The sequence below is a fragment of the Lepidochelys kempii genome, chromosome 3 (assembly GCF_965140285.1).
Source record: "Lepidochelys kempii isolate rLepKem1 chromosome 3, rLepKem1.hap1, whole genome shotgun sequence".
Lineage (NCBI taxonomy): Eukaryota > Metazoa > Chordata > Testudines > Cheloniidae > Lepidochelys > Lepidochelys kempii.
In genome coordinates, this window is record NC_136382.1 from 126,040,290 (window position 1) to 126,064,651 (window position 24,362).

The 24,362-nt window shown below is 42.9% G+C and overlaps 1 protein-coding gene across 4 annotated transcripts in view; it reads right to left on the bottom strand.

Annotated features, from left to right (window-relative positions):
• Positions 1 to 398: 398 nt before the first annotated feature.
• C3H6orf118 (chromosome 3 C6orf118 homolog) overlaps positions 399 to 24,362 on the bottom strand; it is a 45,416-nt gene continuing 21,452 nt past the window's right edge. The window contains exons 7-11 of one of the 4 annotated variants that reach the window (XM_073337879.1): positions 21,497 to 21,693; positions 18,549 to 18,602; positions 16,869 to 16,930; positions 970 to 1,072; positions 399 to 734 (exon numbers count right to left, since the gene is read on the bottom strand). In XM_073337879.1, the coding sequence (XP_073193980.1) occupies positions 988 to 1,072; positions 16,869 to 16,930; positions 18,549 to 18,602; positions 21,497 to 21,693 (398 nt within the window). In that variant the 3' untranslated portion in view covers positions 399 to 734; positions 970 to 987. The other 3 variants (XM_073337878.1, XM_078852216.1, XM_073337880.1) reach the window with 3 other exon arrangements.

Sequence of the window (24,362 nt, forward strand, 5' to 3'; positions counted from 1 at the left end):
CTGCTCAGACCCAGGGGCCAGTCAGGGGTTATTTACCTGTGCAATGTAGACATAGCCTGGGTGGAGTATGAATGTCCCCCTACTCTCCCTGGATTTTGGCTCCTTTTTGATTGGGGAAAATAATTAGTAGGGGTATTCTCCCCCTTGTTGCATGGCAAAAAAGGAGCTGCTACTTGCAGTAGTCTGTGCAAATCTTCATAATATCAGTCTTCCTTCCTTCCTCTATTTTTTCTTACATACTCTGATGAGCCATGAAATAATAAACAATGTTGACATTTAAAATATCATTACTGGCATCTGAATTAACACCTCTTTGAGATGAATGGGGCAATACACACTTCGGAGCTAGCTTTACAGGCACTCTGCAAATTCAGGCAGACACTGCTGCTTCACATATACTTGGTTTGTGTTTTCAAGGGTTTTATTGCAATTGTAACAGCTAGACATTTACTTTTCTAAGACGGAAGCTGAGATTCTGAAGAACAAGAAGGGCTTCCGGGAGAGGTGCCAGTATGCCATACCACTGTATACCAGTCCAAATCAAGTCCTGTATGCAGTACTTGCAAGAAAGTGTTTGCACACAGTGATATAAATAGATCTTATTTAGAAGCTGCAGCTTCCATTTACTTGAATAGCTGTTAGTTGTGAGTTCCATCCTGGGATTTTAATTAATAACTTCTGCCACTTGCATAATAAAGGTTCCATCACGAAGCGAGGGCGGCTTCTATTGAAAGCTGCATGGAAAAGGCATAGTTACTTAAACAATTGCTATTACTAATTCAGGGCATTTTCTAGATAGTATACAGTAATCTCTTTCTATATATACAGAATACCAAACCATGATAATTTGTGTAAAAAATGGCATGCATTTCTATTTCTGAAGTTGCATTATTATACTTAATTCTGAGACTCAGCATCAGTTTTTCATATTTGGATTTCATTTGCATGGTTTCAAGGTGTCAAGTATACCATCAAGGCATCTACAATTTATCTTCCTACATGTTCTTCTGAATTGTCTGACGATTCATTATCTTCAAGTGACAAGAATTTCTTCAGCAACTCCCACAACTTTCTAAAAACAAAAAGCACACAATCAATACACTAACTGCATAGAAAGCACAGGGTAAAAGTGTCACAGCAAACATCTGGGACAGAATAGCAACCCCTCCATGAACTCTTCCACTGTCAGCAATATAAAAGGAAAGAAAGGTTACTTACCTGTGCAGTAACTGGAGTTCTTTGAGATGTGTGGTCCTATCTGTATTCCACTTAAGGTGTGCATGTGCTCCATGCGCTGAGATGGAAGATTTTTGCTAGCAGTGTCCATTGGTCTGTGCTTGCACCCCTCTACTCCTCATGCTTTGAACTGAGCGAATAAGTGGCAGTGTGACCTCTCCAGTTACTTTTCTACTGTGAATGGCTGTAGGATAAGGCTCCACAGGAGAGGAGCAGGAGGATGGGTAGTGGAATACAAATAGGGACCACACATGTTGAAGAACTCCAATTACTGTAGAGATAAGGAGAGGTCACTTACCTTGTGCAGTAACTGGAGTTCTTCGAGATGTGTGGTCCCTATGGGTGCTCCACTTCAGGACATGCATGCGCCCATGCACTCTTGATCAGAGATTTTTATCAGTGGTGTCTGTGAATCTGCGCCTATGCCCTGTATATCCTTGTGCTGCTCTGCAAGGATTTTCATGGGGAAGTGGTCCTGCTGCCACTCCAGTTCCTTCTCAACCACAAAGTCCAGAGAGAAAGAGATTCTGAGGCAGAAGTGAAAGAAGGTGGGGAGTGGAGCACTCATAGGGACAAAACTTCTTCAAGAACTCCAATTACTGTACAAGATATGTAACCTCTCCTCCTCCTTTGAGTTATTGTCCCTCTGGGTGCTCCATTTGATTCCCATGAAGTACCTCAATACTGAGGAGGCAGATTCCCTACAGACTGTAGAACAGCATCACCGAAAGTTGTGTTGGCTCTGAAAGCAAGTGTGAGAGAGTAGTGCTGGAAAAAGGTGCGCACTGAAGATCAGATAGCAAATAACTGAGATGGATGTTTTTAGTAGGGTCAGAGAGGTTGACTGGATCCTAGCAGAATAAGAAATCATCCTGGGAGGGGGATGCACCCCCAAGACATTGTAACAGGTTAAGATGAACCCCAAAACCCATTTAGACAGTCTTTGAGTGGAGATCAGATCAGATTTGTTCTGTGATCGAGATGAAAAGTCTAGGGCAAGCCCTAAAGTGCTTAGTCCTGTCAAGGTAAAAAGCAAGAGCTCTTCTTACACCTAGTGTACGAAGGGTTGCTGCTTCTCTCACAGAGTGAGCCTTGGGATAACACATGATGTATGTCCTGATGAATGGGGAATTCTGAAGAAATTTTAGGTATGAAATGAAGACAGGGATGTAATGTCACATTGTCCCAATAGAATGCCATGCATGGTGGGTCATCCATAAGAGCTCCCAGCTCCCCAACCCTCCTGGCTGAGGTGATGGCTGTGAGGAATGAGGTCCTGAGGGACAGACGAAGGTGGGAACAACTGCCCAGATGCTCAAACAGTGGTTTACTCAGCTTATTAAGAATGAAATTGAGGTTCCATGGTGGAGTAGGTTCTTTGACAGGAGAAAAAAGGTTGAACAGGCCATTAGCAAACCTCATGGTGGTCAGGTGAGCAAAGACTGAAAAACCTTCAATAAGGAGGTGAAAGGCTGTAAAAGCAGCCAGATGAACGTGGATTCAGCTCAGTGACAATCCTGTGGTTTTTAAATTCAGTAGGTAATTGAGAATATGTGATGCACAAGACTCAAGAGGAGGTGCAGACTGATGGCTGCACCAAACTTGAAAATGTTTCCACTTCTGTAGGAAGGTTTTCCTCATAGTGGATTTCCTGCTCTAGAGCAGTACTCTTTATACTTCTGCTGAGCAAGCCAGTTCTATGCCAGTGAGCCACGTGTAGCCTCAGTGCTTGAGGTAAAGCACTGAGAAGCTGGGCTGGGTGGTGAATCTCAACTGCTGGGTAAGGAGATCCAATGTTAGAGAAAGGTGGAAAGGTGGCTGCAGAGCCATGCAAATCAGCTCTGGGAACCATGACTGTCTTGGCACAACAGCGCTATGAGGCTGGTTACTAATTTCTCCTGTTTCAGCTTGTTCAGAACCTTGCGTAGTGATGGCGTTGGAAATAAGCATATAGCAATATATGATGCCTAGGAGTGGCTAGGATATCTCCCATTGAGTTGCAGCCATGCTCCCCCCAGACAGAAATGCCTGCTCAGGGAATCGACTACTGTGTTCTGCAACCTTGGTAGACAAACCACGAGATCAGGATGCAGTGAGATACGCACCAGTTCCATAGTCTTATGGACTCTGTGCATAGGACTGGGGTCTTGCTCCTCCTCATTGGTTGATATAATATATTGCTGCTCTGTTGTCCACCATTATTCTGATTGGGTGTCTCTTGATATGGGAAGTGATGGCAGTGAAACTGACTACTCTGAGCTCTAATATGTTGATGTAGGGGTTGCCTCCTGGAGGGCCTATTTGCCGTGAAGTCCTGAAAGCGTGCACCCCAGCCTGAGTCCAGTGCTGATGCCAATGCTGTTTCAGGCGGACTGCTCTGCTGAAGAATGTCTACTACAGAAGTTTGTATCATGACATAATGTTTTACAAAACTGTGCATGGAGCCTCATGCTGCAGCCCCCTGTGGATCCCCAGAAGAGGGGCATCTCAAATTACGCTACAGATGCAGCCTAGCTTCTAGTCAAGTGGGGCCTCAAACCTTGTAGGGGAAGAGTCACTATTAGCTCATAACAAAGCAAAATGTAGCCCAAACGCCATTTGAAAAGTCTTTGTGTGGAGATTATTTCCCCTGTCATACACTCAGCAAAGGAGGCAAAACGGTCAAGAGATTTCCTGAAGGGTTTTGTCCTTTGCAGGTATAATGTCAGGGCTCAACAGTGTAGTTTCCTGCCCTCTCTGGTAACATGTGGCTTTGAATAGAAAATTGGTGAGTGTATGACCTCGTTTTAAAGAAATTCTGAGATTATTTTTGAATGAATTTGGGGTGTAATCTCATGGAAACTTTCTCCTTGTGGAATTCCATATTTAGGTCCACTATAAGGGCCCCAGCTTACTTACTATTCTGGCTGAGGTGACTGAAACCAGAAAGGCAAACTTTATAGATAGATGAGCAAAGGCACATGATGCTAACCGTTTGAATGGAGAGTTCATTAAACCCAATAGGACAAGATTGAGGTCCCATATTGTGCTAAACATCAGCAGTGGAGGAAAGATTCTGACAAGTCCCTTCAGAAACTAGTAGTAGGATGGGCAAAGACCATATGGCTATCCACTGGAGAGTGAAAGGCACTAACAGCTGCCAAGTGCACCCGCAAGGAACTGAGAGACAATCCCAACATTTTTAGAAGGAGGAGGTAGTCTATAATAGTAGGGATCTCAGCATCCTCTGGGGGTATCCCACAATAAATAGGCCCAATGGCCTGTGATGGGTTTTTAGATGGGGTAAGATCCAAGTTACCCGGGAAAGAATTTTCTGTAGTATCTGGCAGATGAATCTTGCCCATATGCTCAGGGTTTAGCTGATCGCCATATTTGGGGTCGGGAAGGAATTTTCCTCCAGGGCAGATTGGAAGGCCCTGGAGGTTTTTCGCCTTCCTCTGTAGCATGGGGCACGGGTCACTTGCTGGAGGATTCTCTGCTCCTTGAGGTCTTCAAACTACAATTTGAGGACTTCAATAGCACAGATATAGGTGTGAGGTCTTTTTTAGGAGTGGTGGGTGAAATTCTTTGGCCTGCATTGTGCAGGAGGTCAGACTAGATGATCATAATGGTCCCTTCTGACCTAAATATCTATGAATCTATGAATCTATGAATGCTGGCACCAGGTAGAAAATCTTTTCCATGCTGTGTAAGTATATTTGAATGAATTGAGCAGAGGGTTGAATCTGTTTATGTGAATTTGCAGTTATAGTTTCTTAAGCAGTTGCTTATGTTGAATCTGTTGTTATATAGCGGTTACTATGTTTTTCTTCTCTCTCTGCAGTACAAGATGTAGTCAGCCATCATGGTTCAAACCATGTGTACATGAATGTGTTTCTAAATCAGGGACTCATGCTGTTTCTGCCATACAGAGCAACTGGCAATGAGGATTTCAAGAACATTCTATGCATCAAAGGAGCAAAACAATGTCTGACATTGCTTGCAGCCCTGCGTGGGGAGAGGAGTCTCCTATAACTGTGACTACTCCGAAGTACTAAACTAACAGCAGCGAGGTCAAATAGAAGGCTGTACTGGAAATATGAAGGCCTTCAACACTGCCATTGAGGACTGGCTCACATATAGAGAGAGGCTGGAGCTGTAGTCTGAAGTAAATGCACTTCCACCAGAAAAACATGTAGCAGCATTATTGTGTGTGATAAGAGGAAAAACGTAACAGTTTAATAGGCAGTCTGATTGCCCCAGAGAAACCAGCAAGCAAAACCTTTAAAGAGATAATGCAAACCGTTCAAGAGCACTTGGCACCCAAGCCCCTGATTATAGCACAAAGATTCAGGTTTCATAAGAGAAATCAACTTGAAAGTGAATCTATTTCTGCCTTTGTGACAGAGTTTAAAAGGTTATCACAACATAGTGCTTTTAAGGATGGGCTTAACAAAGCCCTACGTGGCAGATTTGTGTGTGGACTGCTTAATGAAAGCATACAGAAGAGGCTCTTAATTGAGGAAAATCTTATCTTTAAACATGCAGTAGAAATTGGAGTAAGGCTGAAAACTGCAGCAAGGGATGCAACAGAATTGCATACCGCAGCTAAAACGGAAGTGGGAATGAATAAACTATCTGCAACCCAAGGCAAGATCTGGTCCACTCAGCAGACAGACACGTTATTAGTGCAGAAAAGGGTTTCACACTCCTGATTGCTGATTCAAAGATGCATATTGCAGAAGCTGTAATAAAAAAGATCCTATCCAAGCTGTTTGTCACACTAAGATTAATATGGAGGAGACCAAAGATGCAAATTGAAATGGACTATTAGTGTATAGTCTGTAAACAGAGGAAATAGTGACACAGAGCATGAGAGTGGAGTAGCCAGCCTGGATATATATAGTCTGATTAAAAATGACAAGTCAGCAATCTAGTTGACATCCTGGGTGGTGGGAAAAGTGCTCAAACAGGTGCCGCAGTGTCTGTTATCTCACGTCTGGAATATGGAAACTTTTAAAAATACCAAACTGAAGGGGACATTAATGTTGCTGAAAAAAGAGTGCCAATTGGAGTGATGCAAGTGAGTGTGGAGTACAACAATAAGCACTGTTTATCAGACTTATGTCATTGAGAAGTGGGGACTGGCTCTGTGAGGCCATGAATGGTTATACAATCATTACTCTGGATGGGAAATCTATAAAGATGCTGCAGTCACTTTCAGAAGACCTCATGAAAACAGTTGAACAACAGCTGGAAGGGATACTATGTCAGGCACTGGGAACCTGCAAGAAGGACATAGGAACTCTAAAACACATAAAGGCTAAAATAATCCTAGCTGAGAAGTGCAGCCCAAATTTCACAGAGGTTGACCTGCCCTTTCAGCAATGGAACACCTTTTTTCATTTGTGGACCCCTAAAAAGTTTCAGATGGAGGTCAGAACCCCTTTGGAAATCTTAGACATAGTCTGCGGACCCCCAGGGGTCCATGGACCACAGATTGAAAACCACTGTTCTATGGTAATGGCAATTTTTCACAGAACCCTTAGACAGTCTGCAGACCCCCAGGGGGTCACGGACCACCGGTTGAAAACCACTGCCTTACAGTATTCTACTCCTATCGTCCCAAATGTTAAACTTGATGCAGTAAGGGTATGTGGAGATTTTAAGGTCACCGTAAACCCTGTACTGACTTGAAAAATGCCCCCTTCCTTGAATTGAGGACATTTTTGCTACACTGGGAGGGGCAATGATTCAGCAAAATGGGTTTGTCACAGGCCTACCTACGAATGGAATTGAAGGAGAGTCTAAGGCAAACCTCACAATCAAAAGGGTATGTATCAGTACCACAGACTAGTGTTTGGTATTGCTTCAGCTCCTGCTATGTGGCAATGGACCAGGTTTTGCAAGGTATTCTCAGAACAGAGTGTTATTTGGATGACATTATTGTGACTGGTGGAAGTGAAGAACATCATCTGGAAACCCTGAAAAGCATATTAAAACATCTTGAAGAATATGGCTTATGAGCCAATCACATAAAATGTGAATATTTCAAGGACTCGATAGCTTACTGTGAGCACATTATTGATGCATAAGGCCTACATAAATCTCAGGAGACGATTAAAGCAGTTCTGAAAGCTCCACTGCTAAAGGATGTGTCACAACTTAGATCATTTCTCGGATTTATCAATGACTATAGCCAATCTGTACCAAGTATAGTACTGTATTGCATCCGCTTAATTGTTTACTGCAGACTGGTCAAAAGTGGGTATGGTCATGTGAGTGTCAAAAAGCTTTCCTGGAAGCAAAGCAGTAGGTCCTTGAGAAAGTGTGCTTACACACCTTAACCCATCCTTGCCTATCAAGTTACCATGTGAAGCTTCATCCCATGGAATTGGGGTGGTTATATTGCACTCCATGCCAGGTGGCAGTGAGAGAGCCATAGCGTTTGCCTTAAATCTCTCACAGCAGCAGAACATAACTATGCACAAATAGACAAGGAGGATTTAAATTTGGAATGGGGTGTGAAGAAATTCAACCAGTATCTATATGGGAGGAAATTCACCCTTGTCACCAACCACTGACCATTAATAGTCATGCTTCATCCAAGGAATGGAGCTTCTGTAACAACAGCAGCATGAATGCAATGCTGGGCTCTCTTCTGGTTACATCTATGACATCAAATTCAAAAGAAAAGACGTGCACACAAATACAGATGGGCTCCCCCGCCTGCCTGTGCTAGTTGAAGGGCGGCCTGTAATAGAGACAGGATCTATCAAATCTGTCAATGTGTTTCAGATCAAGTGCTCCTGAGTGAATCGTAGTTTGATTGAGCAAGAAACCAAGAGGGATCCCACACTAGCTCAGGTTTATGAAGCCAGCTTTGAAGAGCTGGAAATATACTGACTGCCCGAAGCTGGCACCTTTTTACACATGCAAAGGTGAGCTTACCATACATCAAGGGTATGTCACGTGGGGAATTTGTGTTATTTTACCTAGTAAACTGGGCACAAGAGTATTAGATGAGATTCATTTAGGTCTCTTAGGGGTAGCAAAAATGATGGCACTTGCCAGTTTTGTATGGTGGCCAGGCATTGACCAAGAAATAGAGCAGCTTGCTAAAGAATGTTTAGGATGCCAACAGGTACAGCGCGTGCCTAAACCAGCACCATTACACTCTTGGGAATGGCCATCAACTTCCTGGTAATGTCTGCATTTTGATTTTGCCAGACCATTTTTGGGTATGATGTATCTAGTAGTTGTAGCTGCCCATTCCAAATGGCTGGAAGTTTTTTGCATGAAAACCACCACAGCTGCACAGACAGTATAGAACGTCAACGTTTGTTTGCCAGAACTGGACCACCAGAATAAGTTGAGAGTGAAAGGGGTTCTCTGTTTCGTTCAGAAGATTTTCAGCAGTTCATAAAGAAAAATGTTATTAGATATATTACCTCTGCACCTTACCATCCAGCCATAAATGGCTTTGTTTAAAGGTTTATATAATTCTTTTAAGCAAGCCCTGCAATTCTTGGCAGATGAGAAGGGGTCACTACAGCAAAAGCTGGTACATTTTTTGCTAGCATATCAAAATGCAACACATGCCAATGCTGTTTGTGAGCCAAAATCTCAGGTCACACTTGGGCTTATTAAAGTCAGATATAAGCCAGAAATAATACGTCAAGTGAAGGTGAGAAGGACCAGGGCACCTCATCAGCTACAAGTGGGTCAAACAGTACTGGTGCATGATTACTGGGGACCCAGTACACGGCTTTCATCAATTGTTAGTGCACAAATGAGTCCTTTGTCCTACACAGTACAAGTGGCACCAAATATGTTTTGCAAACGGCACACTGACCAATTGCGAGATTTGTTGGTGACTCCATGTCTGACAAAAAAAGCAACAGTTAGGGAGACGCTATTTGTGCCCCAGCTTGATGCAACAACCAATAACATTATACAGAAAGCAGCTGTGCTGAACAACTGGCATCATCTGAGGGAACACATGAGTCAGACATTGCTGCAGACACCCCACTTCCTCAGGGGAGTGTTCAAAATGTTGGCAGACACTATCCAGAAAGAAAACACTAGCCACCTGAAAGATCTGATTTGTAATTGGACCTTGGATTGTTCTGCCACAAGTATGTCTGACAGCGCTGTGCCCATTATATTTCTGGGGAGAAGACAGATGTGATATATTTGAATGTATCAAGCAGATTTTGAATCTGTTTATGTGAATTTTGCAGTTATAGTTTCTTAAGCAGTTGCTTATGTTGACTCTGTTGTTAGATAGTGGTTACGATGTTTTTCTTCTCTCTCTGCAATACAAAAGTCAGCCAGCCATCATGGCTTCATGTGTACATTTCTGTGTTTCTAATCAGGGATTTGTGCTACATCCACCATACCCAACACTGTTAGATGGAGGGATGCAGGGTTGGGGTATTTGCTTCTGTCTGAATCAACAGGTCTGGGAAAAGCCAAATATGGATGCACAAGGACATCTTGAGAATGCTTGGACATCAGAACTATCGGGGCCATTGGGGAGCAATCACGATTGCTGACATTTCATCTTCTTTGATCTTCTTCAGAACTTGAGGTAAGAGAAGGATCAGAGGAAACATGTACATCCTCTGTCCTGACCATCAAACTAGACGTGTGTGCCCTCTGGAGTTGTGGCCTGGAGCAGGAGGTCAGGCATTTCTTGTTCTGTTGAGATGCAAACAGATCCCAAGATGGGAATGCCCACCGCATTCTCCTCACCACTAAGTCAGATAGTTCCCACTCCTGGTCCTTAGAGAAACATCTGCTAAGGATCTCTGCTATAATGTGTTGTGCACCCGTGGAAGGTGCGCTGCTGAACAAGTGATTGGGTAGCAAATGCACCAGTTTGAGATTGCACAGAAGCAGTAAAAGAGGGATGGACCTTGTTCCCCCTTGTTTCTTGCCGTGGTCTTCATTATTGATGACTTCTTCTCACTCTGTGTTGCTACTGACAGCGTAGAAGATGTCTTCTGCCTTTTTCCCTTTGCCAGTGTTGTGGATGGTCCTACTTTTTCAGTTAGAAAGCTGTTTTCAGGGTGCTGTTGCCCTTTGGTGCCAGGAAACCAGTACCATGTTCCTTGCAAGCTCCTGAAGCTCTCATACTGGGGTGCAGTGTCTCACCTGACTTAGTGGATGTCAGAGATGAGGATCTCTTCTTGGATGTGGACATCCACAGGCTGCAGGAGGAGCTGAAAAGGGAAGCAGAGAGTAGCTCGCCTGCAGCAGCCAGTGAAGGTGAGCAGACCTGCACTCTGAAGCTCTGCAAAAGGAGAATTTTGGGAGGCCCAGCTGCCAGGGCCCCTGACACATCTTTCCCTGCTAAGAGAAAAGGACTCTGGACATTTGCAAGGTCAGAGACATCTTCTTTGGCTTATTTTCTTTACCGGTTTTCTCTTGGAGACTGTTAGGAAGTGATCCAGGGAGACAGTTGCATAGCACTCCAGAGTGCAGGACTCAGCTGCCTGCCTCTGGGCCCTGAATTAGAACCTCATACAGAGGGTGGGATCAAGTTCCCGTACCCATACACCCTGCTCCTGATAGGGCTGGAGGAAAAAAGCCTATGTCTGACACCAGAGACTTATAAGGAAGACCTCCATATCCCAGAGAGTCCTGACTCAGGGACTTTGGCCAGGTGAAGCCTGATGCCCCCAGCTGGGCTGCAGAACTATACTTTGTGGCACTCTTCACATACCCCGGAAGGGGTGGATGCAACTTGTGGCCCACTCAGAGGGCCAGTCACAGAACAGTGCCTGTCATCCTCCTCTGAGCACTAGGTGGTGCCCTGTGGGGCGCAGACCGCTTCACAAGGGGGTTCTAATGAATCAAGCAATAGAGGCATGAGTTGTGATTGTCGCTGATTGGAAAAGCCCAGGGGAGCAAGCCATGCACTTTTTAAATCCAGGGATCCTGGACATACTAGACAGCCCATACAAGGGGCTGTTCGGGTTGGGAGGGATCCCAAGCTCCCATGACTCCTAAACTGCACTATCTAAAAACAGGTTTACAACTATTGGCAACTAACTACAGTTTAAAAGAAGCAGCTACCTAACGGTGCAGGTACCAAAGAGGTTCTGTCTCAGACCACTGTGGTGGAAAGGAACTGGAGAGGCAGTCAGTCCGCACTGCCACTTACACCCTCGGTTTGAAGCACGAGGAGGAGAAAGCACAGGCGCAAAACCAATGTGCATTGCTAGCAAAAATCTACCAGTCTCAGGTGAATGGAGCACATGCGCTCCTGAAGTGGAATAGACATAGGGACCATCACTCAAAGAACTAAGGCCTGGTCTACGCTGGGGGTGTGGTGGGGAGATGGATCTAAGTTACGCAACTTCAGCTACATGAATAACGTAACTGAAGTTGACGTACTTAGATCTACTTACTGCGGTGTCTTCACTGTGGTAGGTTGACTGCTGGCACTCCCCCATTGACTTCGCCCGCACTTCTCACTCCCACGGAGTAACTGGAGTCGACGGGAGAGCGCTCAGCGGTTGATTTATCGCATCTTCACTAGATGCGATAAATCGACCCCCGCTGGATCAATCACTCCGGAGGTAAGTGTAGACATGCCCTAAGAGTTGGAGTCACCATTAGTTGTTATTGTTCGATTGCATAGTACTCCACCTCTCTCTCTCTCTCCCCCAACCCCCGCCACCCCACTGGAGGCAACCGATTTGGAAAGTTAAGCTTGGGCTGTTCCCTGTAAGTCTCGTACTGGGAGCACAGACCAAAGAGTGTAATTTATACAGCATGTATCTTTGGAGAATAATAAATCTGTGACAACAGATAATGGTTTACATTAATTGTCACAGATCTGTACATCCTTTATAATGTTAAATGCAGGCATCTTCACATCCTGCGTTTAGTTCTCTCACTGCAGCTACATGCTGCTTTCCTATGGAAAGAGGAGTAAACCATGGATCAGGTGTTAATGATGCAAGGAGCAGCATTAACTTATACCATTAACTGCCCTATGTCGTACCAGGGATGACTTTGCGGGCAGAACAATGAATGCAATTTTTTTTGTAAATATTCATATGTTTAAACACATTCACTTCAACCATCTTTGTGACACATTTGTGGGCATTTTCTGCAAATATTTGAGGGATCTAGAACTGTAAGAATAACTGGTTTTTCAGGTTGGTGTCCCAACTGAAAAAGTGTTTAAGAAAGAAAGTCAGATAGATTGTTTCAGGTCAAGTGACACAAGGGGGAGGTGGGAGGGCATTGAATTTTTAAGGGGGTTCTTTACCATTTTTAAATAAAAGTGAAGTACAATTAAAAACAAAATATCATTTTGAATTGAAAAATAAAAAGGTTTTGATTTTTTTGCTAGTTTGTTGGGGGGGGGGGTAATTGCCCCCAAACAATTCAGTGAATTTGACACAAATTTGCAAAATGTTTCAATCTTCCTGAATCTGCATTTTTTTGGCAAAAGAAAGTTTCATCTGAAAAACTTCATCTAACTTTAGAGAAATCCAGTTTACTAGCATAAATAATTTCAGAAAGCTAATTCTGAGGGGAATTTTTACTCCTTGTGCTGCAAATCCATGCACACTCATCCAGCCAGGGAAACAAACAATACAATGTGACTTAATCTGTCCAATTACAACTAAACAACAGAATTTGAGTTTAGAATATTTGCAACTAATCAACCGAGGAAAGATACTGTAAAGCCATTTGTCAAATGGAAAAATAAATCTGAGGAAATCACAGCCATCTTCCAGAAAGCTGAATAAATGTCTGCAAAAGATTTTCTCAGCTCTCATCACAGGCTGCATGTTTCACCCCTAATTCACTGAACAATCCCACAGCACCTTGGGGAAGCTGCTGCTGTAGAGATTAAATAATTAAATTGTTAATCTATGCCTTGCCTGTAATTAAATTCCATATTAATAAAGTTATGTGCTTTAAGGGCAAAGGATGATAAAGTTCTGACATCAGACAATTAGGTGTTCTCCTTCAATTGTGCCTCCAGACAGGCTTTGATTCAGAAATCTCATGCTATTGCTAATGTTTTAGTTTTCCTGATCTATCCTGGATAGGAAGAGTAATGTCAGCTCCAGAATTGAGAATCATAATACTAGGAGGGCAGAATTTGGAGGTATCTCATTTATAATATGCCTTATTATGCAAATATCCTGAGGCACTGTACATTTTTAAAGGGTTTATACTTGAGCTCTGCTGGAAGCAAAACTTAAGTCTTTATGTTACATTAAAAAACATTTAGTGAGGGCCCTTTCTTAAGTACCTCAGGGCTAATTACTTTTAATAATTAACATCATAGAAATGAAACTAATTAACTTTGTATTCAAGTATATCTACTACTAATTTCCTTGATATTTTATTTCTAATAACCTCTTGGCTAAGCAAGCGCTGCATTTGAATGATTTTAAAACAATGCTACTGAATTTTTATTTTTTACAAAATAGTTCTCATTATTCTTTCAGATGCAGTGACATTCCATTTTCTTCCAAGTTTTCTTTGTCATATGCCATTGACTTTGGGTTGGGAGGTTCCACTCCTGCTCTCTGGGACATGCAGTTCTAATCTAAAATGTTGTTTTACCTCACAGAACCAAAGGACTATCAGAAACTAAAATCACATGCAGCCCTGTAATTCTGACCCTCCCTCTAACCAGATCTGAGTTGTCACAGTCCCTAGGCTAACCCACACCTCTGACTTCTCCAGATGTTCCCACTTTGTATCAATCAGTGGGTCAGAGATTGACTCTATAGCCTGTTAGTCAGAGCACTCACCTGGCATATGGGAGACCCAATTCTGAGCTCCAGATCAGGCACAGCAGGGATTTGAAAACAGGTCTCCTATTCCACCCCCCCCCGCCCATGAGTGCCCTAACAACCAGGCTCTTGGCTGTAATGACATGGGAGCTCTTTTTCTCCCATAACCACCCCCCACACACACACACACACTTTTTCCCATGAGAAAGTACTGAGCTGGTTTAGGTGCCTAATTCCAGGAGAGGGTGCACAGGTGTGAATCCCAAGCAGAAATAGGCACCTCCTCCTAGCCCAGCATTAGGGCAAGAGCCGAGTTCAGGCCCCACCTCTCTCCTTTGCATTTTCTATTGGCCACCTCACTTAGCTTCCCCACTCACATGCTCTCTTCTATGAATCCCATTCTTAGGCACCGACTTTCTCCCCATGTATTGTATAGGGAGTCTGAATGCCTAAATTGTGTTTGTTAATTCCACTGGGCAACAACTAATTCCCTTTGTGGATTTAGGCCTTTGTAACTTCTTATAGCCTTTTGATCTGTTAGTTCCCAGCTCTGGCAAAGCAGTCTTGCAGATCTGGGCTTGAAAGTAGGTTGTTGTCTGAGGTAATTATTTGTTGGGAGATTGCTTATCCAGATCCATTGTGTTGCTTTTCTGCCTGTTTTTCCAACAGTCTCCTATCAAGCTAGTTTAATACATTCAGACAGGAAAGTCTAATAACCCAAAACACAGCAACTTCATTTTGCTGACCTGGTCACATAAGTATTTATAGCATTACTACAGATCAGTATTCTTAGATAATTACATAGCAGCTCTGTGTCTCCCCTATGAATTGTGAGCCATTTTGCAATGTGGCACTGGACCTCCAAAAATAAAAACCACTGTGATACCACGGACTGACAATCTACAACTAAGTAAAAGAGCATGAAGCAGATTCTGAAATCTTCTCTTAAGTTTAACACTGAACTGAAAAGCTTTTTACATGTCAAGATTTGAGATCACAGTTCTCTATTTGCCACAAGACTCCATTAAAATACCTCAAAGAGTGATGTGACTTTTCTACATTCCAATTGTTGATTTAAAAGTTAGTGATTCTGTCAATGGCAGCAAATAAAGCACAGACTCCATTTAAACTCAGCCCTTGGCAGGTAAGAAGAGAAGGAAACAGTGTTCCACTAATTGCATTATTATGCCATTTTAATCCTAGTCTACACATATAGATTCAGATTTGTACCATTAGTCACGTAACTGCATGTGTACATTTGGGAATTTTGCAGACCATGGCCCTGTATCTACAGACACCATTGTTGTCTGTGGGTACTGAATGTGAGACTTTCACCACCAAAAACATACACACCTCCCATCTGGGCTCAGGGAATAACGTCTGTAGCTATGGTTAAATAGCATAGCGTTAAAATACTATGGGGACAGATACTATAAGGAGATAGGCATTTAATGTCTCAGATCATTAAGTCAATGAGAAGCTTTTCTTTCAGTGTGCACTGGATCAGACCCCATACCAGTATATCACATGTGTCTAACTGGTATGTGAAAAAAAATCTGGCCCAAAAATTATCACTGAAATGGACTCTTAAAACTTTTTATGTAACTTTCAGTCTACTGTTAACCTCTTTCTGCTACAGAAGTTTGCAAGTTAGGTTTTCATAAAACTATATTGCAGACCTATAATACATACCCAAACCTGATGTTATACTACACTAATTTGAATATAGACAATTAACAGAGAGAGCAGTATGTGGTTAGCTGAAAACATCATCTGTAGACCTAATAAATGAAGTCTTGGGCTAAATCTTTGCACCTAATTGAAACCATAATAATAAATACTTTCCTTACTTACCTCTGAAATAAGCATAGATGTCAAAAGTGTAGTCTTTATAATGCAGACTTAGCTGCGTGCTGTCTCTTTTTTCTTTCAGCCCATCTTGATACTAACAAGATGTCATGTAGGAAGGTGGGGAGGATGCCTGAGGGGAGTGGTAATGGAATGTACAGTCTTCTGCCCCTGGCAACCAATTCAGATCCAGCCCCGCTCTGCAGTGACCACTGTTCCCTCTAAGCTGAGCACGCGTGCACAGATCCTAAACCCCGCACACACGGCAAAACACCACACGCACAAAAATTTGCACAGAAGCACAATAATTTGCACAGAAGAAATTTTTTGCGCACACGGCCTGTCAAAAATTAGAGTGAACATTGGTAGTGACTAAAACTTTCTAACTCATTCCTTTGCAAAGCACTCTGAAATACCTTGAATGCAAACAGCACTACTTAACCCAGAGAGCCACAGACAATAAAGGAGCTGTGTGTGAAATAAGGTCTCAGTTCAGTTCCTATGGACATGAGTCCACATAATAAAAAACACTACCACACCTAGCACTGGACCGCAGCCTCAGAACAGAGGCCAAGGACTGGATGGGCATGGAGACTGTACTACTATCTCATGCCCAGAGGTCACTTCTCTGGGGCAAGTCAGAAGCATATCAGCAGGGCCGTGTGGGGAAGCTTAAACAGCCTCTAAAATATATCTGCTCAATAGTTGAATAGACAAGTGCAGCAAGTGGGGGTGTCAATCAAACATCATGCAGAAGCACTCAGATTCACATTATTTTTTTCTTACCTTATTCTAGACTACAGGGCCTTATTTAAACTGAGTCCCTATCTTAATCCCTAAAGTGCTACTGTGTATGTTGTACTAAGTAATACTTAAACCTAGCAGCTATAAATAACTGATCTTTCTTACTCTATTCTGGGACGTTTTTATGACGGGGTTTCAATCATCATTCTGTAACATGTAACATTTATAATATAGACCTAAAACAATATAGTACATCTCAAATACGTACTAACATTTAAAACTCACCGCTGAATTTCCTGGGTGACCTTCTGTTTATTTAAGATGCCTGTGATGTTGTATTGAACTTCCTAAAAAAACACCAACAACAAAAAACTCATCTATGTATAAATGCAGAGAAATATTTTTCAGTGGTTAAGAAAAAAATGGTTTGTGATGCAGTATCTGTGATAAGTAATTGGTGGTGCTGAAGTCTTTTTTAACTTCTTAACCCTAATTTATGGGAAAGGGATACGATGGTTCCTGTGCTATAAAAGGTTAAACTTCAGCAGGAAGTTTAAAGTTGCCAGGCATCTTTGGACATTATGTAGTGCTACACTTCCTGTTGATTCTCACAGGCTCTCACAAAGACTGACAGGAAACAATTGCAGAGATTAAGACAACTAGGTTAGATTACAGCACCGCTGACCAGGCCGTTAAAAGCTGCAGGGCTAAGGCAGGCTAGTCCCTACCTGTCCTGGCCCCGCGTTACCCCCCAGAAGCAGCCAGCAGGTCCGGCTCCTAGGTGTGGGGGCCACAGGGCTCCCTGCACTGCCCCCGCCTCGAGCACTGGCTCTGCACTCCCATTGGCCAGGAACCGGGACCAATGGGAGCTGGGGGGGCAGTGCCTGTGGGCGAGAGCAGCACACGGAGCCTCCTGGCCCCCCTGCCTAGGAACCAGATCTGCTGGCTGCTTCCCGGGCACAGCATGGAGCCAGGACAGGCAGGGACGCTGCCTTAGACCCGCTGCGCCACTAACTGGGAGCCGCCCGAAGTAAGCCTGCGCCCCAACCCTGAGCCCCCTCCAGCACCTGAAACCCGTCATCCCAGCCCCACCCTAGAGCCTGCACCCCGAACTCAGAGTCCATAACCCCTCCTGCACCCCAACCCCCTGCCTCAACCCGCAGCCCCCTCCCACATTCCAAATCCCTCACCCCCACCAAACCCAGAGCCCCCTCCTGCACCCTAACCCCCTCATCCCCAGCCCCATCCCAGAGCCTGCACCCCCATCCAGAGTCCTCACCCCCTCCTAAACCCCAACTCCCTGCCCCATCCCGGAGCCCCCTCCTGCACCTTGAACCCCTCATTTCTGGCCCTACTCCAGAGTCTGCACCCCCAGTTAGAGCCCTCCCTCTTTCCGACGCCCCAGCCCAGTGAAAGTGAGTGAGGGTAGGGAAGAGCGAGCCACTGAGGGAAGGGGAATGTAGTGAGCGGGAGGGGTGGGGCCTTGGGGAAGGGGCAGGGCTAGGGTGTTTGGTTTTGTGCGATTAGAAAGTTGGCAACCATACTCTTTTGTGAGTTATGCATTTTGTGGGTATGTTAAATCCACCTAGCATAGGAACCCGTCCTTCATGCTAGTTCCCTAATTATACTAGCCGCTTTAGCATCATTGATTGAGTTATGAATTATGAAGCTTTGACAAGTTCTTGTAAAAAATAATGCAAATGGTGATCAGGAGAAATTTGCTTCTGATCAAAGTACCCTAATAGCTCTCCTAAATGGTGAAAAATAGAGTAAAGGGACAACCAACACCTTTCTACTCTCTAGCAGGTGGTTCACCTTGTGCCTCACGCAGAGCCCACAATAGTAAATGGGAGTCTTTCCAATGACTTCAGTGGGCTCTGGATTAGACCTAGTGAAGGCAACTGGAGCAAACAGGTTTAATAATGGGGCTTTGGACCATATCACAGTTCTAAAGAAGAAACTTACTTTGATTTGTTTCTGAAGGAAGCTGTTGTCTGAGCTGAGTTTGACAGCTTCGGCCTGTAAAAGCAATAACACAGCTTTGCTAAACTGGAGCGCAACATTTCCAAAAACGCAAGTCATTGAACTGACCTATTTTTAAAATTTCATACATGTGCACAGTACAGGTTCCTGCCATCTTGGCATTATGACATCATAGTGTTAGGAGAACTACAAAGATGGGCTGGTTCAATTAGCTTGCTCTTCTTAAATGATAGCATACTTGCCCTTTGTCTAAATATCCAGTGGGTGCAAGGTTTAGATTATAGCTTTATTATTATGAATAATAATTTGAAATCATATACACCTTATACATTCAGACCCAGATTAACTAACCACCCATTTGCTTGGGGAACTAATGTCTCAGACTTTGTAGAGCAGTGGTTCTCAACCAGGGGTACATGTACTCCTGGGAATATGCAGAGGTCTTCCAGGGGGGACATCAGCTCATCTCGACATTTGCCTAGTTTTACAACAGGCTACATAAAAAGCACTAACAAAGTCAGTACAAACTAAAATAGGGTAAAGACAATCACTTGTTTAGACTGCTCTATACTCTGTACACTGAAATGTAAGTACAATATTTTTATTCCAAAGTATTTATTTTATAATTATATGGTAAAAATTAGAAAGTCAGCAATTTTTTAGTCATAATGTGCTGTGACACCTGGAGTGGCTACACATGAAGCATCCAGCCGGTCTGCCTCAGGCAGCAGCTGCATCTCTCAGGCTGAGAACGCTGTGCAACAGTGCCCTCTGCTGGCTGCTCTTCCTCATTCCAGCTCAGGTAAAGTTAGTAAAAAAATTCATAGATTCATAGATATTTAGGTCAGAAGGGACCATTATGATCATCTAGTCTGACCTCCTGCACAACGCCAGCCACAGAATTTCACCCACCACTCCTACAAAAAAAAAAACCTCACGCCTATATCTGTTTTATTGAAGTCCTCAAATTGTAGTTTAAATTAAACAAATAAAAATAACATGAACAGAAAGTTAAACCCATATAAGGAACTTCTGGTTACTCGTGTCCCCTTAATCGGTATCTCTGGAGCAGAGAAAGGATTTATTCCCTTAAGGTGCTTCACATTTCGCCCAGAAATTAATTGTTTATTTAGCTGTGAGGGGCATAACTCACACATTGTTGATCAGTTTGCAAAAGAAAATTTTCAGAAAATATCTTGGGCTTATACCCTTTCTTTGCCAGTACAAACATGGAAAACTGTGGTGGCTTATTGTTGTTATTCTCTGATCTAATACATTAACACTATATAAATTCATCTGAGTCCAGTCTTTCTCTCCAAATGAATGTTTGTCATTTGTGGGTGACAGGTTTTTGTTTTTTTTAAGTGAACTAGTTTTCTGTCTTGTACGGTTTGATAAGAAGACAAGATTGAAAAAATTGGCAGACAAGACAAAGAATTGGAATGTATTCTGTCAGTTTAAAGGCACCCAAGTGAAACCCAGCAAACACCATGATGGTCTGTGCACTTGATCTGGAAAAGACAAGAAGTGTGGAGTGTGCATGAATTTTGGTCTGTGTGTTTGTTTTCATATTTTTTCCTGGATGCTACACAATTGCATGACTGCTCTGTTTTACTACCAGTACAACTAACTGAATGGATCTGATGTCCTGAAGGAAGGCTAAATTCAGCCTCAGAGGACAAAAGGCTTGGGGAAACATTTGAATGTTAGATGTGTATTTAAATCATGTCTACCCATCAATAACTGTGCCACATTTCACTTTCTGCATGAGCAGGGAATATTCAGCTTTTATTTAATTTCAGGAAATTATTTCACTGAACACACCTGGGATTCCTATCCACCTGATCAGGGACAGGGAAAGCATGGCTCTGTTGAGAGCTTGTGGTATTTCTAGTGGCATAATTTCCAAAGGAAAGAGAATGCTGTTTTTAATGTGTTTGGCACCAATCCTGCAGGCACTTACACACATTTGACTTGTCATACTGTCAGTGATCCCAAGACTTCAATGGGACCACTCACAGAGCTAAAGTTAGGCCCTTAAAGTCTCTGCGAGATCAGAGCCTTAGACTGTACACTCCAGAGCAGGGACTGTCTCTTATCCTCAGCACAGTGAGGCTCCAATCCTGACTGGGACCTCTGAATGCTACTGGAATACAAACAGATGATATATTTGTAGTTTTATTCCTCTGCTTGGTTTTATTAAATAAGGATTTTATTATATATTGACAGTATATTATAGGCCTTATATTTTCAGTCTGGAATCATCCAGGCCTTCCTTTCTGTGCCTGAAATGTGGTGCTCACAGCTAAGTTCATTTAGACATCCAAGAAATTGATTTGCAGGCACATTCATATATTTAGATGTCTACGGGTAGGATTTTTTAAAAGTGCTCAGTGCTGGTCCAGCCATGCTCCCTTTAAGCCAATGGGAGTTTACCATTGTCTTCAATAGGAGAAGAGTTAGGCCAACCAAGTGCTTTTGAAAATCCCACCTGTTATGACCTTACCAGTGCACACAGTTATTACCACACATCAAGTGCAGGAGCAAAAGGAGAGAACATCAGTTTAAAAAAAAAATCAGACCCTCCACCTGTATCACTTATATATTTTAACGTATGTACTTTACAATACATATGGCTCTAAAGCCTCAATCCTGCAATGTGGTGCATGCAGACAGACCCCTGTGTCTCCAGAGCTCCATTTACTTTAACGCGGGGGTCCACCCATATGCATCACATTGCAGGATCAAAGCCTAAACACCATGGTGGGTTGCGGCCATATAAGTACAAGGAGTAGAGATGTATGTTCTCAGAGGAGAAAATACAGGCAACTGAGTCACTGTCTGTCTCGTTCTAAAGAGCCCATCACCAAAGTAGCTAGCTAGGCACCAATAAACTTGATAGGAACTGTTTAGAAATAATTATGTCATGCCTCTATGTCTTTAACCATCTTCTCTATAGTATTTGCCATCCCAGCATAAGTCATGGTTTCTCGAATCTCTTTCTCTAGCGCTTGCATTTCCTCCCACTTAGCGAGAACTTGGCACCTCATAGATTCAATCTGTTCAGCAAGGGTGAGAGGTTTCTCTTCAGGCAGTTTCATAGTATGGTCCCTGGAGGTCTCTGGAACTATAAAAAGGCAGGCATGGTTAATAAGATAGTGTTGCCAGAGAATTATTTGGCTATTCTGTGCTAAACCGTTGCAATCTCAGTTTGAGGACCCAGTGAAAATGGCAAAATGTCTACAGAGAGACCAGTGAGACATTAGATTGCATGCTCTTTTCTCAGAAATTGCCAGATGATGAATCAGCTTGCAGGCACGCATGGTACCTGGGAATTACATCTTGTCCGGCAGCACAGTGAGTATGATAGTGTCTGGTTCATTCCTAGTAGATAATAAAGTTGATTGAGTGTTTTAAAAAAAGAATGAAAAATCTGCCCAGTTAGTGAGTAAAGTATCTCTGCTAAGTATCTGCTAAAATATTTAGAAATAACCGTTCATAAATTATACAGTGTTTTGTTATGGTGATGCTCTAATGTTTTTTTCAAACCAAAGATCCTTCTCTATTCAGATGACCCTCCCCAACTGCACACTTGTTTGCCATCCCTTGCAGCTACCTATGTTTCTAACTTAGGCTATGTCTACACCACGCACCTTTTCGCGACAGAGCCGTGCCGCAACAGGTGCGCAGTGTAGCCGCTCTTTGTCGCAGGAGAGCTCACCCGCCGACAAAGCGCTGTTCACACCAGCGCTTTTCATCAGTAAAACTTTTGTCATTCGGGGGGAGATGTGTGTGTTTTTTTCACACCCCTGAACGACAAACCTTTACTGACAACAGTCCAGTGTACACAAAGCCTTCATTTCCTGTTCCATGCAGTGAGCATCATCTTCTTCCACACATCCCCCGCCAGGAAACAGGCAGCATCACATTTCTGCCTTTGTCCTTCCAGTGATCATACTTGGTATAATAAACAGCAGTCACTGCATACCCCCCGTCTATTGTAGGTAGGCCTCACAGCAGAGGTGAGTTTTAAGGAGGGATTTGCTAAAAACAATGCGGTAATTTGTAATGTTTGTAAAGGTTTTGAAGGCACAAACTGCTAAAGATTATCATTGTGGTTAAGGTTCTACGCTCAGGAGACCTGAATTCAGTTCTTGCTTATGCCACAGACTTCGTGTGTGACCTTTGCCAAATATCTTAATCTCTCTGCTTCAGTTCTCCATCTATAAAATGGGAATAATAGTAGTATTTCCTTTTCTGTCTTGTCTCGACTATAAGTGTACAGAACAAGGACTGTCTCTTACTATGTGTTTGTATAGTGACTAGCACATTTGGGCCTCAATCTCATATTGGATTTTTAAGCATAGTATTCAGCCCCTTCTAATTTTGTTCTTTGTAATTCCTTTTTATCTGAAGCTTTCCCCATACAGTTGTCTAATATATTGAAAATGTTAGGGAGGGGAGCTTGGAATGAATTGGACCAGCACTTCTGAGATGCAAGACTTTAAAAAAGGAAGCATTTTCACATAGTTCTTAAGTCTTCTAACTTGTTTCATGCACAGCCATCTCTAAGAAATGTCTTGGCCTAGAAACTTCAAATTCATTAGTTCTGTCAGAGATCTAGAGCCAATTATCATTTCTGAGAGGGACAGCTGTAAACCTTTGGAATTCAAAGCCTGGGCCAAGTTGTAGAATCAGACATAGCAAAGCAAATGCAACCCCAGCTAAGTCCACTAAAGTGCATGGAGTTACATCAGGGAGGAATTTGGGCCAGCACATTTCCTGAGTGATGGAAGAGCAGAAGTTGGTTTGATTATACGGCACTTTTCATATGCAACATGCGTTCATAATAATAAGTAAGATACTGATAGTAGCACCTAAAATAAGGCACTAATAACAGATCACATGCAGCCTTGGGTATGATGCTGTATTTAATTGACAGGGAGAGTATGGGCCAAAACAGAGTTACGTCCTCCATTTCAGAAGCTGCCATTTTGTATTTAACATATGTGTGGAGCAGCTATCAGAGACAGCCAGAAAGCATCTCACCTTAACAACTCATGTGGCTATTTATTTATTCTCTCTATTTACAGTGTAGAAGCTTACCATTTTATATGGTCACATGCTATGTAAAGAAGCCATGTTTTGCATCTGCCATAAGTACAGAAGTTTAACAAATGCATGAAATATAGATGTACTATGCAGTCTGACTTGGCATACTGTATTCTACCCTGATGACATTTTACAGAACTTCAGAAATGGCCCAGTTCATCAGAAAATGAAGTCTCTTTCCTTTTTGCCCTTTCATGAGCTTCCAGATTCACATACTCTTTTCTTTATTGAATCAGCTGAAAGACCCTGATCCAATGCTCATTGAAGGCAAATTCAAAACTGATCAAAGGAGAGAATTATTCATGCAGCACAGAATTAGACTGTGGAACTCATTGCCACAGGATGTTGTTGAGGCTGAGAATTTAGCAAGTGTCAAAGAGGGATCAAACATTTATATAAATAACAAGATTATCCAGAGTTATAGTCGCTGATGCTTAAAAGAGTTTATGAAAGGACTACGAAAGCTCATGCTGCACAACTTAACCTGCCCTCTGACTATTAGAGATCAGGACAAGACCTTCATGAAGTATCAGATTATCTCACGTCTGAGGCATCTCCTGCTGGCTATAAGATACTTAACTAGATGGACCACGGGTCTTATTTGGTGTGACACATGCCCCGTGTTCTTTAATAAATGCAAATTCTCCTGTTGATTTCAGTGGGATTTAGATCAGGCCAAGAATG